Source organism: Acipenser ruthenus, chromosome 8, assembly GCF_902713425.1.
Source record: "Acipenser ruthenus chromosome 8, fAciRut3.2 maternal haplotype, whole genome shotgun sequence".
Taxonomy (NCBI): Eukaryota; Metazoa; Chordata; class Actinopteri; order Acipenseriformes; family Acipenseridae; genus Acipenser; species Acipenser ruthenus.
In genome coordinates, this window is record NC_081196.1 from 8,548,694 (window position 1) to 8,561,563 (window position 12,870).

Sequence of the window (12,870 nt, forward strand, 5' to 3'; positions counted from 1 at the left end):
GCTTGATATACATTGTCTTACCGCTGATTAGTCCAGGAAACCAAGCAAAGCACATTTACTGTTATGTTACATGGGATCCTTAATCCCAGTTTTATGTCATCAGCACAGCACCCACTTATTCTCCTGTGAGCATCTAACCCAGGTAAGTTAGCTCATTTTAAACCATCATATCCTAAGGGACACTTGGTCCATGGATACAGGCATGGCTTTTAAGAATTGGTCATGTCAGTACCATTTAAAAAAAAATCCAAATCCTTTATTTTCAGCATGCAAACTGGAAAAAAGGCAAAACTAGTAGCCCAGTTATACGTTCTTACATACATACATACATACATACAAAAACAATTAGAAAGCTGCTCTTATTTGTTTATAAAATGACTTAAATCCACACTGTCTATCCAATATTACATTTATACACAGTAACAACATAACATTAGCTTTCCATTTTCTGGTCTATCCAATCCCAGACATGCAATGACCCATTTGTTGCAGCAGATAATAAAGTCCTTGGTTTCCATGGATGCCATACATGTGTTGTAACTACTGCTGATCTCCAGTCATCAGGGCCTTCAGCGATGGCATGTCCTTTATGAATAAACAGCGGCTCTTCTTCAGTGAATGCTGGGATCCAGGACTTTGTGTTATAAATGTGTACCTTCCCATTGAAACCTGATGAACACAGACAAAATATGTCAAATGCAATCTGCAATTCACCAAACTTTACAGCAAATGCTTGACAAATAAAGGGTGCATAAATCACATGAGCTCATAACACTGACAAATTATCTCATGAAAGATACAACATTGAGATTTTTGGCTGTATGCATATATTCATGGGGTAAACCTACGGTATGCATTATTTACCTGAAACAGCAAGACAGTCATCGAAAGCAGGAGCCCAAGTCACAGTCATTATATTGTAGTCTGAAGATTCACAAGAAAGGTTCAGTTTGGCTTGACACAAAGGGCTCCTTGCATCCCGCATGTCAGTAACAAGGACATGGCCAGACGAGGAAAGCCTTGCCACTCTGCTGGAGGCTGCATCCGACTCAGACAGGCGGTTCCTGATTCCCATACACCAGTGGAGCCCTTCTCCCTGTGGGAGGACCGTACAGGGTGTAGCCAAGCTCCCAGGCTGTCGCATATCTACCAACCACAGGTGCCCTCTGCCCGAGCAGAGGAGAAATTCATCTTTACTCAGAAGCTCAAGACTGCTTACAGAATCTGCATTATCTGTATCTGTACAGGAAATCAGAACATGAAAAACAGATACAAGTAAAAATGCAGGTGTGACAAAAAATGCATCAAGACAGACAGACAGGTACCTCCTTCTAGGTCTGTAAAACCATTGTTTATTAATGTTTATTTTTTATTTTTATACATATATCTTTAAATTACCCAGCGAGTAGATAGCTTTCTTGGACTCCAAATCTGTGACCTGTATGTCTTTCACCTCTGACCCGTGAAGGACACAAGGTGATCCTGAGGCACTGGTCGCAATCCTGCTCCACTTCTTTGTGTGCTCTTTATTGTGAATACAGTGCAATGGTTTGATGACATCTACAGTTCAGATAGAAAAGGTAAATCAAATGTTACTGGGGAGAAACTAAGAGGGTGCTTCCAATACCAAATGAAGAAGAAATGCAATCCTTTAACTTGACATGATCTGGTCAACAAATAATTTATAAAAGTAAAGATACCGAGCAGGTTTTGAAATTAAGATTGCAATTCAAACAAATTAAGAAAAGTTTGCTCCCTTGTTAGTGAATCTTTGAAGGGGATCTGCACTCACCACTGTCATCTGCTCCAATTTGCCAGAGCTGTAGAGAACTGTCCGGGGGACCACTGGACACCAGAATTCTTACAATGGGTGGAAAACATAAAATATTGAAAAAGCAGTAACATTTTAGTGTCTTTGAACTCAGAGATTTAATATTACTTTATAGAGGCTGAATGTTGGTATTTCTGTTTCTACTAGTCATACATCACATTACAATCTCTTCACGAATAATGGGCTAGACTCTGATAAACATAACCAAGTGAAAATGAGGAATATTTGAATTACCTGGTCCCTCGGATGTGCTTCAAACAGCTAATGGGTCGGTCTGAGAAACCACCGTGTACCACTTTAAAATCACGTTCAGGACACAGCCCCTAAAATAAATGATTCAACAGCGAATTGTATATTAGCTCTGACATCTTTAACTGAAAAAATGCTGTATTGAGAAAGAAAACAAAAACACAACAAATGAACTGCCTTTGCTAGAAAGCTTCTGAAGATATACCCTAACCCAAAACATGTAGAGAAGGCTGGCGATTATTATTTGATGTTTTACTGTGTTTTTAAAATAAGAAAGCATATTAATTTTAATAGCACTTATTTAGGGTGTAATTTGCATGGTTCTGGTGACTTACATTTTAATGATGGTGCTGTTACCATAATTGAATTTGAATCGAAGGGTTAATCATGAAGAGGTTAATAATGTCACCAGAACCTGCATACCAATGATGTGTTTTACTGATATAATGCCAAACAAACCTCCAGGGGCATTAAAAGGGTAGAACTGTGTCGATATAAAAATGAGCTATCTTACATTGTGTCAGCACTTACAAGAAGATGTGGCCAGTCTGAACCAAGGAGTACAAACCAGGCTGCTTAATGTACCTACCTGATTTTGCTTTGAATACAGCCTCTGAGGCAAGGCCAGCTCTAGAATTTCATTTCTACCTCCACTCTTAGAACCAGCCACACAAATACCTAAGAAAGACAGAACAAACCCTTAGCATTAGTATTACTGATAACACAAATCTACTGCAAAACTTAATGATTAGTTATGTATATATACTGTGATATACACATTAGTTTCTTCTGAGTCTATTACATTATCTCAGTGAAGGAATCACAAATAGATTTTTTTCCCAGTCTTGTGGCTCTGCTCAATGCAATGTATTTATTTAAGCAGGATAAGAGTCCTTTGAGATAGCTCTGATTTTCAAGGGGTCTAGTCATGAACGGTAGAAACATTTACAAACACACAGTCATACAACAATGCATAACAAATAAAACACAGTTTTAATGTATTATTCATTGTTGTATAATATCACTGTATATGCAACAGAAAAAAAAAAATCTAAGGAAAAAAAGACGACAACATACTTTTCTCCCCAGTCCATTCAATGACTTGTGTGGTTTCCTGGAGCTCAAACACGTGCAGATCACTGTACCTGAGAGAAAAGAATAACATGCTAACTAAGAGCTGTTTCAGAAGTGAGTATATACTACACGCAGAGTTGTCACATTGAAGCAATCTAGTCCTGGCTAAGAGAACTTAACCAAGTAATAGCTTTATATACAAAATCGTTCGTGAAACAGAGGCATCTGTGACAATAGCTTTGGCGATTTATATGGGATGGCTCTCCGGATCAGTAGTGGTGTATTAATAGCCATCACCACCAGGTGGTAGTGTTCACCATTGTAATAAAAACTTTTTCTTTCACACGTGGTCGACAATAATATTGGCGCTCTGTAATTATACAACCCCGAAACCAATTCCAACTCAGCACTGTCCTGTAATACTGTGACTGACACAATTGCTGTTTAGGAATTTACAACAACAAAATCCGTTTTGATCTCTTCTTGTACTGTCGATATTATTTTACAGATGTGTTTTATTTCGTGGTTTCTAATGATTCACAGATTTAAAATATGTTTTCTATTACTATTAATATTATTATGTAACTATTTAGCTCACAGTTTAATCAACTCAATGAGCCAATCGTCCAACTCGTCTTCTTTCATGGCGTCCTGCTCCATCTTGGCATTTCAGGATGTTAACCATATTTAACTTCTTCCGGCTCAGAGGGCGTGTTTAAGAAAATGTGTCGATGTTGCTAAGCAATGAACACTGAGAAGCTGGTGGTGTGATGGAAAATGTAGTCCTAAATGTACACTATACTTTATTATTATTATTATTATTATTATTATCAACAACAACAACAACAACAACAACAATAATAATAATAATAATGATAATGATAATAATAATAATAATAATGATAATGATAATAATAATAATAATAATAATAATAATAATAATAATAATAATAATACAATCTAGTTATACAATAGTAAAACACAGGAAACAAAAATTAGATGACAGTGGAAATTTCAAGGAAAGAGATGTATACATTTCTTCAACTTTTTTTTTTTAAATAACGTTTCTTTGCCCTTGTTTTAAATGTACAGTACTATGTTTTGACATGGTGTAGTATCATCTATTCATCCTAGTCTAGACCATGCAAAAATATTTGCACAGTTGGCTATGCCATCACTTTGATTTGTTTCTCCTTCTTTATACTTATTGTGTACATAGAAAACGTCATGTAAACAGATTTGTAGGGGGTTTACTCCATTGTAGTAATTTCACGCTGTGCTGGTTGAATTACAGAAGTACAAAGATTGAATGATAAAACTACGCACAATGCCCAGCACAATGTAGCACATGTTTAAACATGACCTCAGGCCATTAACCTTTACAAAGCTAGCTTAAGTGTTCTTTCTTCAAATTGGCCTTTAAAAGTTCTCAAATGGAATCTAGTTCAAATACATTTTAAATGTGAAAACTAGAGGGCAACTGTATGCAGAATTCTTTCAACAATTACATTGTTTTGTATATTATTTGTGTTCTTAGGCATGTTTATGTAACTTTGCATCGGACCCACCTTGACAGATCATGATAAGCTACTTTTTCAAGTTACTACAAACACCTGTTAAGTTCAAAAGGCTATGAAAACTGACAATAAGATACAGGTAGTGGACAAAAAACACCAATGTAAAGTCACTTAATAGGGCTCACTTAATAGGGCTCACGCTCCAGGTTGAAATTTGCAGTCAATTGAGCTGCAGTTGCTTGCGTTTTGCCTTGCACTTCAAATTAATGCACAGATATCACGATCCTGGAGTATGCGCTTCCGCCCACTGTTGCCCTTTGCTGATGATGTCTTTCCCTCAGGGTTCCATGCCGACATCACCTTAGACACCTTTGCTTGTGAAACATCAGCAAGTTGAGCTGTCTTGGTCACTGAAGCTCCTGCCAAACGCGCCCCAACAATCACCCATCTTTCAAAGTCACTGAGGTCTCCTCTTGCAGCCATGCTAGCCATAATTATAGGCAACCAGGCCTGTCCAACATTTTTATACATGACCCTAAACATGCTGGGATGTTATTTGCTTAATTAACGCATGAGCCACACCTGTGTGGAAGCCATTGCTTTCAATATACTTGGTGTCCCTCATTTACCCAGGTGCTTCCTTTTTTTGTCCACTACCTGTACTATGTACTGCAGTGGATTATCTGTGAGTATTGGTTTATACCATTGCGATCCCATTAGGATGTAAACATATGGAAATGCTACTATACCAATGGATCATTCTAGTTGCCCTAATGCTACAAATGCCTCTTAGTAGAGAAGCATTGCATTTCCATTGAAGAGTTTTTAGAAGGGTGCTTATATGAGTCATGGGTGGACAGAGATCAGTAAATTAACAACTTGGCTGTCAGTTTTACCATGACAACCAAAAATAACATTCTGATCTCATGGCAAAAAAAGTCTCTTCAGTCTTGAAAGTTAGGTACTGTTTAGATAGAAGTTGAAGGAATGGGAGTTCAGGATGGAAGTATTGTAGTCTTTTGAAACATATGGAATGTTTTTTTTTTTTTTTTTTATTTATTTTTTAGTTATGCAACAACCACATCAATGAAACACTATGGATGCGGTCAACAGTATATGTATTATTTAATGTTCTGCTGTATGTAATGAAATGTTATGAATTTTTCAATTTCCAACAAGATTTTTTTTTTCCACGGTGGAGTAGCTTTATTTGAAAAAGGCATTTACAAAGTTTAAACTTTATTGTCATTTGAAAACGACATTACTGTATGCTACAGTATATACATTAACAGTTTGCTGGACAAAGAACATGAGATTTTATGTGACAAAGCATAGCATCATTGCCATATTATAACACAACCATTCTGTTAAGGTTATTGAGTGTACTGCACTCAGTCGCTGCTAAACACTGGGCACAGTTTAATTGATTCAGAGTAAACATCAATCCATTGAAAAGATTGCAAATTCATTCAGTAAAAAAAAAAAAACTTTTTATGGTGCACCAATGGTTAGACTCCCAAATCATTACACTGGAGCCCTCCTGTTAAAAAAACACAGTTCCCCAAATAATATTGCTTATCATAAATGATATTTAGTGGAATTGTATAACCTTGATTAGGGTCTGTGTGTCTATGAAACCATTCACAGTTTAGTAACCACTGCTTGTAATGGCAAGGAAGGCTCTGTAGAAACGCACAGCAACAAGTTAACCCAGCCAAGCTATGATTTCTTGTCAAGCCTATCATTCTGAATTCTTCCTAGCACCTCTTCATTTATATTCAGCCAAACCTGTATTAAATACCATGAGTGTGACCACTTGACACTCACTGTGTATATGCAGTATATTCCCATTATAAGGCAGATATCACGCAGCCACGGCTAATGTTCTAGTTACTACAGAGCTTCTGTGAAGAAAAGCCCATCTCCATATGGTGTGTTGTCTTGCAGGTACCAGCTCTTTAGGTTGTGGGTGCTAATACCGCAATACACAGCATCTGAAAATATTAAAACAAACAACAACAACAAGAATTAGCATTGCTCTGTACATTATTAGCCTTAAACCTCAAATGATACAAACTTTTTTATATTTAAAGTACTTACCTCATATTCCTTCTCCACCCATACACACAGTTATATATACCTTGATTTCTTTATATGATATCACACAATGTATGGTTCTGTTACATCCTAAAGAATGCATTGTCGTTGCAGCCAGGGATATAAATGCTCCAACAAGCCATTTTAAAGTTGGCTAACTGACAACTAACTGCTGTAGGCTTTGCATACCACACATTGGATCACTTGACGTAACATTTCTGCTTCATTTTCTGTTGGCCAGAATCTGTGGTACCTGAATCTCCGAGGACAGCCATGGTAACCCACAACGTACTCGTGTGCGTAGCAGAATCTGCGGCAGTGTCCTCTCTGACCACAGGTCCAAAATGTCACGTCAGCTTCCTGACCTAGTCAGGAGAAACAAAGAAGTGAGTACGTCAGGAAATGTTGATAAAGGTAATTGAAACAGACATTCTTCTGCCATTGGTTAAAGAAGAGCAGAGGCTGTTAATTGTGGTAAGGGGGTTGTGCCATAAAGACAAGCAGGAGCAAATGCATAGCTTTGTGCAAGTAATGCTTACTATCTGTTTAAAGTTGTACCGTGTGAAGTCTCCTAGTCTTATATACCAGGCATTTATCATAGTTTACACCATATGTCTTTCTTCATTCCTTACCATGCCTGTGCTTCACTAGGCTTTACTACACATTGCTATGCTTATTCAATGATATACTACCTAGCTTACCACCTATCAAATACAGTAAAAAAAAAGACTGCAGGTCAACTGTGTACTTACTGTCTACAGCTGACAGTAACAACAGCACAAGGAGAGCAAGGACCAATGTCTTCATGATGCTTTTTTGACACCCAAGATTTCAGTTAGCAAAGCTAGTTGAGGGGTGCTGCATTTATACAACATGTATTCCAATCCCTGTGGGAGGAGTTCACAACAATTGGCTGGTGCAGAACAATAATGAGGGTTACACATGGGACGCTCCTCAGGGAAGACGTGCAAACAACTCCGAATTGACTTTCTCTTGAAGAAAAGAATAAGCTGTATCTAAATATTGAGCTCTAGTCACAAAGCTTTAACTCATAGGTTAAAGCATGTTTTTTTATTATTATTTGATATTCATGAAAAATGTTTTGCTTCTTTACTATCAAAATGTAATTTATTCATAACAACATTTTTTTTAAATCATTCACAAACTAAAGCTTTGTCAATAGTGCCTAATCAAATAATTAGAATATTCAGCCTTGAAATATTGTGTTAAGGGGGAACTATTACAAGGGGGGACACAATATTCCATCTTTTCACATCTCTTGTAAAGGGCACCTGTATAGAGTCCACTATTGCAAAAAAAAAAAAATCATAATTAGGTTTGAAAAATACCACACCATTACCTCAGCATTACTATTAGCACAGCCATGGCAACACATTTTGAACAATTATTGCACAATTGTCCTGATATGGTAGCAGACTGGTAATAATATGGTACTATGGTACGTTAATGGAATCGATTTATACAGTACCATTGTGTTATTGGTATGTAGAAATATGAAAATATTGCCACTGTGGTACCATTCTGTCCATAACTCATACCATTGTAGCTGCCCTCGTGCCTCCATGGTTGTACTAGAGTTATGGTATTATGTTATCTGAATGGTATCAGGTCACAGCAGTGTAAATTCAGTTTCAAAAGGTCAGTTCAGAGATAGTTCCTGAGTGTAATATCCGTTTTGCAGTCCTCTCGCCTCAAACAGCACGAAATGACAATAATACAATCAAAGATACCCTAAACACAATGTATGGACGTATATGTTTGAGGCATTGAGGGGCACAAATGTGGTCGAGTCACTCAAAAATGTTTTGTCATGTCCCCAGCTACTGTACCGTTTACTTGAAGCATTCCTATTCTATTGAAAACTAACCATGCCGTCCATGGCTCTGACTTCCGGAGACCCTGTATTTCCTTATCTGAATCCTGCTCCATGGCTCCAGTTTAAAACTCCTCGGGTAAAATGGGTGGTTTTGTATTGGATGTTGCTGAGGTGGGCAAATTGCAGCCAAACAGCTATTGTTTTGAGTCCCACAATGCCTGTCACATGAATTGCAGACCTGGGCTTAATTTTGTAACGCCTGCAGCAGCTTCTATTAAAAAGCATATCTATCGTGGATGGGTCTAAGAATCATCTTTTAAAAGTTTATCGTAGTATATAGCCACTGGATTTCTGCCATGTGTTTCCTGTGCTTATATGATGCTTCTAGTTCGTAGGCCTTTAGTATGCTTTGGTACACTTTTCTATGTTTTTTTAAGGGATTTGAAGGGGATAGATAGAAAGATAAAGAAAATAAATTAGAAGAATAAAATGATAAAACAAATCAACTAGAATGAACTCAGCTGGGAAAGGGTGCAAGAAAACAAGAAAACTGGCCTTGTCATTTTTGCACAGCTGTAATGGCTTTTTACCAATGTTATTCCTCACTGTCTGAGAGGGGTTTTTTTTTTAGGATTTTTGACTCATTCTTTTTGCTTCAGAATAATTCACTGCAGCCACAACAACTGTTAGGAACAGCAACAGCAAAAATACACCTGCAGTGAAGGTGGATGTGATTATTATCAGTGGTTGATTATTGGCCTCTTGTCTCCTAGCTACCTCTATTTGGTTTGCTCATTTGAGTGCTACCTTTCTTTCTTTCTTCCATTCTTTCCTCCTTCATCAGTCTGCAGGTTGTGTTCTGGAGGTATGCAGGCCCATTCTTCAATCATTACCACCTCAGGGAAAGGTGCTTTTTGAGGCTGTTGTTTGTGAAATGTCAGGAACTTGGAAATGCAGTCTTGGATAAAGAAGCACCTGTCAGTCGAGCTGCTACTTTGAGACGTCTATCAGTCTGTCAGATCCTATTATCAAAAGTGTGTGCTACAAATCACAGACACACTCTTTGCGTAGAATTTGATTTAAAATATTATGTGTAGTCAAGTTACTACCTGTATGTGTCCTGTTCTTTGCTGCAACTTTTTATGCTTGTATTTCTTCTTTTTTTTTCGTTTATTCAAAGCATATTTTCATAATGATGTATTGGTGCTGTGCAGAAATAAGGCAGCATCAGCACAGCTGGTATTCACCAGCAGCAGCACATGGAGGGCCCTGTGACTAGTGCTTCCTGCAGATAATATGTAATTCAGTGAAAGAGCCGTTTCATAACTGAAAAAAAAAGACTAATGGTTTTTGTTTGTTAATTCATGAATGCATTTCAACAGCTTGTACTGGTACGCTTGTACGGCTGTGAAACTCACACTAGCCCTGCATCCAGCCCTGGGTTTCAGAACCTCCTTTGTTTACTTATGCTATTCAAATAACCAGGAGCCAGGAGTTTAAGGAATCAGACCCTTGTTAAATCTCCTCTGAACTGATCACACTGATCACAGCATTAATAAAAGCTAAATCATTAACTTGGCACACTCGAATGAGCACTAATACACAGGTTTTGTTTCATTTTATAGCTGTACGTCTCCCGAGCATCTAAAAGTTTACTATTAAGAGTTGTTCATGCAGCCTGAATGATCATCATTTATCATTTCAACACTACTTCATTGAGGGTAGTTCTGAAACCCAGGACGGTGTGTAGGACCAATGTTGTTTCTAACCCTGAGTATGTTACAAATTTGCATTGAGGTACAAAGCAAGTAGCAGCCAGGTACAACGCTAACTTTCACTGATCAGTTTCATATATGAAGCTTATCTCCATTTTGTGTCCCCTTTCGGTAAATGTTTTCGACCTATCCTTCCTGTTCACAAAACAAACACTTGACACTCTAATTTGTTTCAAATATCTATGGTGTTGCTACTGTGCTCTCAGCTCATAGATTATCCTTCCAAGGAATCCGACCCCTGCTAGATAGATATAGACAGGCTTTAGGCACAGATGGGCAGTGACTGTTCATCTGTTGCTTTGTGAATAAACAGTGACAACAGACAGGTTTCCATCTACAGTTTAGGCTTATACACCACCTTGTGGTCATCTGGTGTATATGCATATGCACACGTTCAGATTAACTGTAAAACTGCTTCTCCTAAATGATGTCTGCTAAATAAACAAATAATAATGTATAAAGTGAACAGATTTGTTAGGTAGATATTGATGACTTCTTCCAAATTAAACATGTAAACTGAAATTAAGAGTACATATACACTCCATGGAGTAGGAGTGTAAGCACTCCTGCAGTAGTACAGTCAATAGAACTGCCAATCTATCTATCTATCTATCTATCTATCTATCTATCTATCTATCTATCTATCTATAACATGTTACACACGTTGGCAAAAGATCACCTCATTCTAACTTCTGCAGAGGTCACATAAAAACTATCTTATTACTAATACATTTAAAAAGTGATCCGTGTTGACGTGGGTTTTATTTTGGAGTGAATTTCAACTTTCCGTCCTGGGAAATGAATATACCAACACATATGCCCACACACACACTCAGACTGAACTCTGAACACACTAATTAATGGCTATAGTACTTCATTTCTCCTTTTCTTAGTGATATGCTCGGCTGGTTATTAGAAAAATGACCTTGACTCCAGGGAACTTCACATTATACTGTGCAAAGACCCCTCTTGGGGAATTTGATGCACTAAAACATGCAGCTTAGAACACGACAGTGGTTTATATATATATATATATATATATATAGAGAGAGAGAGAGAGAGAGAGAGAGAGAGAGAGAGAAAGCACTGTATATATAATAAGATATATAGTTTAACTTCAAACAAGAGATTCCATTATCCAGAAAAGGGGTCCCTGTTCTTGATGAAACAGCGCACCAGTGTGTGAGATTGTCACACTGCTATGTGAATCACAATGAAAGGAGATGCCTTATAGCTGTCTAACCTGGTTGACCTTCTTTCGCAAATGTTAAACTGAGATGTGTTTCTTCTCTCACTGTTTGAGCCTTGCCTGCATACTGGACTGCAGCTGCCTCTCACTGCTGGGAGCAGTCGTCTCCTGCTAATCTTCATAGGAATACAGCAAACTTTCTGGTCCTAGCCACTGACAAGCATTAAGAAAGACGTTAGCTGAGGAAACAGAACCATTGGCAAACAAACAGAATTACCAGCAATGATACACAATGGGTTTGGAATAAATATTGCACATTGGACCTGATACTGAAATGGGACCATGGCACTGTAATAAACTACCAGTGAGTAACTGCCCCTTAGTAGAACTTTGACACAGTTCCATTGTGTTTGCCAATGAAGATTATTTGTATTTCATTTTATTAAAATAAAAAAAATTATTAAAAAATGTCTGATGCTGCTTTTGATAACAATGGCAGCATTTGGACACAGGAGTATAGTCTGAAAAACACTATGTCTGTCCAACTATTTTGGCAGAAAAGGGCCATACCAATGACCAGGGAGTACTTAAAGAACCAAAAAAAGTCTTTAACCACTGTTTTTGTGCTCACTATATATGTTTACACAACACCATGTTAGCCTTTTGTCTTGCTTCTACCAAAAACTAGTGGTTGTCCAGCCTTCACTTTGTGGAGATCCATATTGTGGAGCTCAGTGAGAAGTGATAGAGGTGCTGTTGGTTTTCACAAAGGGCCCTTTTTACACAATGCTGGTGTTTAAATCTGCCTCTCTAGAGAGATCGATTGAACAGACCTTATACACAAACAAGAATATTGTCTGCATGATTGTGTATGGAAGTGTTATATATATATATATATATATATATATATATATATATATATATATATATATATATATATATATATATATATTGCCACCCTTAATTTTGTGCAATGCTAATAACATTTGGTTTCTGTTTCTTGATTTAAAAAAAAATCTTGAAGCTGGTGTCCTATGCAACAGGTGGTCTTCTACAACCAGTTTAAATGACTGCAATTGTCTGAATCTGTTCTAAAGGCAACTGGTCTTTTAAAACAGTTGGACTGCTAAGCAGGTGGTCCTTACCTGACATTCAGAAAGTTCTCAACATGGTTTTGATGCAGGGCAGGGCACTGGACCTCACAAGACTACAAATAACCTCAGCAGTTTCTGTGTTATCTATAAATGTTATTTTGAAGAGGAAAGATTCCCCAATACTGCATTGGTGAACTAAATGTTTTT

At 37.5% G+C, this 12,870-nt stretch overlaps 1 protein-coding gene across 1 annotated transcript; it reads right to left on the bottom strand.

Moving 5' to 3' along the window:
- Positions 1–234: 234 nt before the first annotated feature.
- Positions 235–3,851, bottom strand: LOC117405555 (WD repeat-containing protein 73). The gene is made up of 8 exons (XM_034008712.3): positions 3,753–3,851; positions 3,158–3,225; positions 2,670–2,758; positions 2,066–2,154; positions 1,793–1,860; positions 1,399–1,560; positions 865–1,239; positions 235–669 (listed from the first exon to the last, which is right to left on the bottom strand). Exons 1-8 carry the CDS (start codon positions 3,812–3,814, stop codon positions 434–436), a joined length of 1,149 nt encoding a protein of 382 aa, XP_033864603.3. The 5' UTR covers positions 3,815–3,851; the 3' UTR covers positions 235–433.
- Between the last annotated feature and the right edge of the window lie 9,019 nt (positions 3,852–12,870).

Bases quoted from the DNA above. Each gene is read 5' to 3' on its own strand.
- LOC117405555 (XM_034008712.3), bottom strand. From the start codon at position 3,814: ATGGAGCAGGACGCCATGAAAGAAGACGAGTTGGACGATTGGCTCATT. The intron at 2,759-3,157 runs GTATGTTGTCGT...TGTCTTTCTTAG, and splicing joins TGAATGGACTGGGGAGAAAA to GTATTTGTGTGGCTGGTTCT. The intron at 2,155-2,669 runs GTAGGTACATTA...CATTTATTTTAG, and splicing joins TGTATTCAAAGCAAAATCAG to GGGCTGTGTCCTGAACGTGA.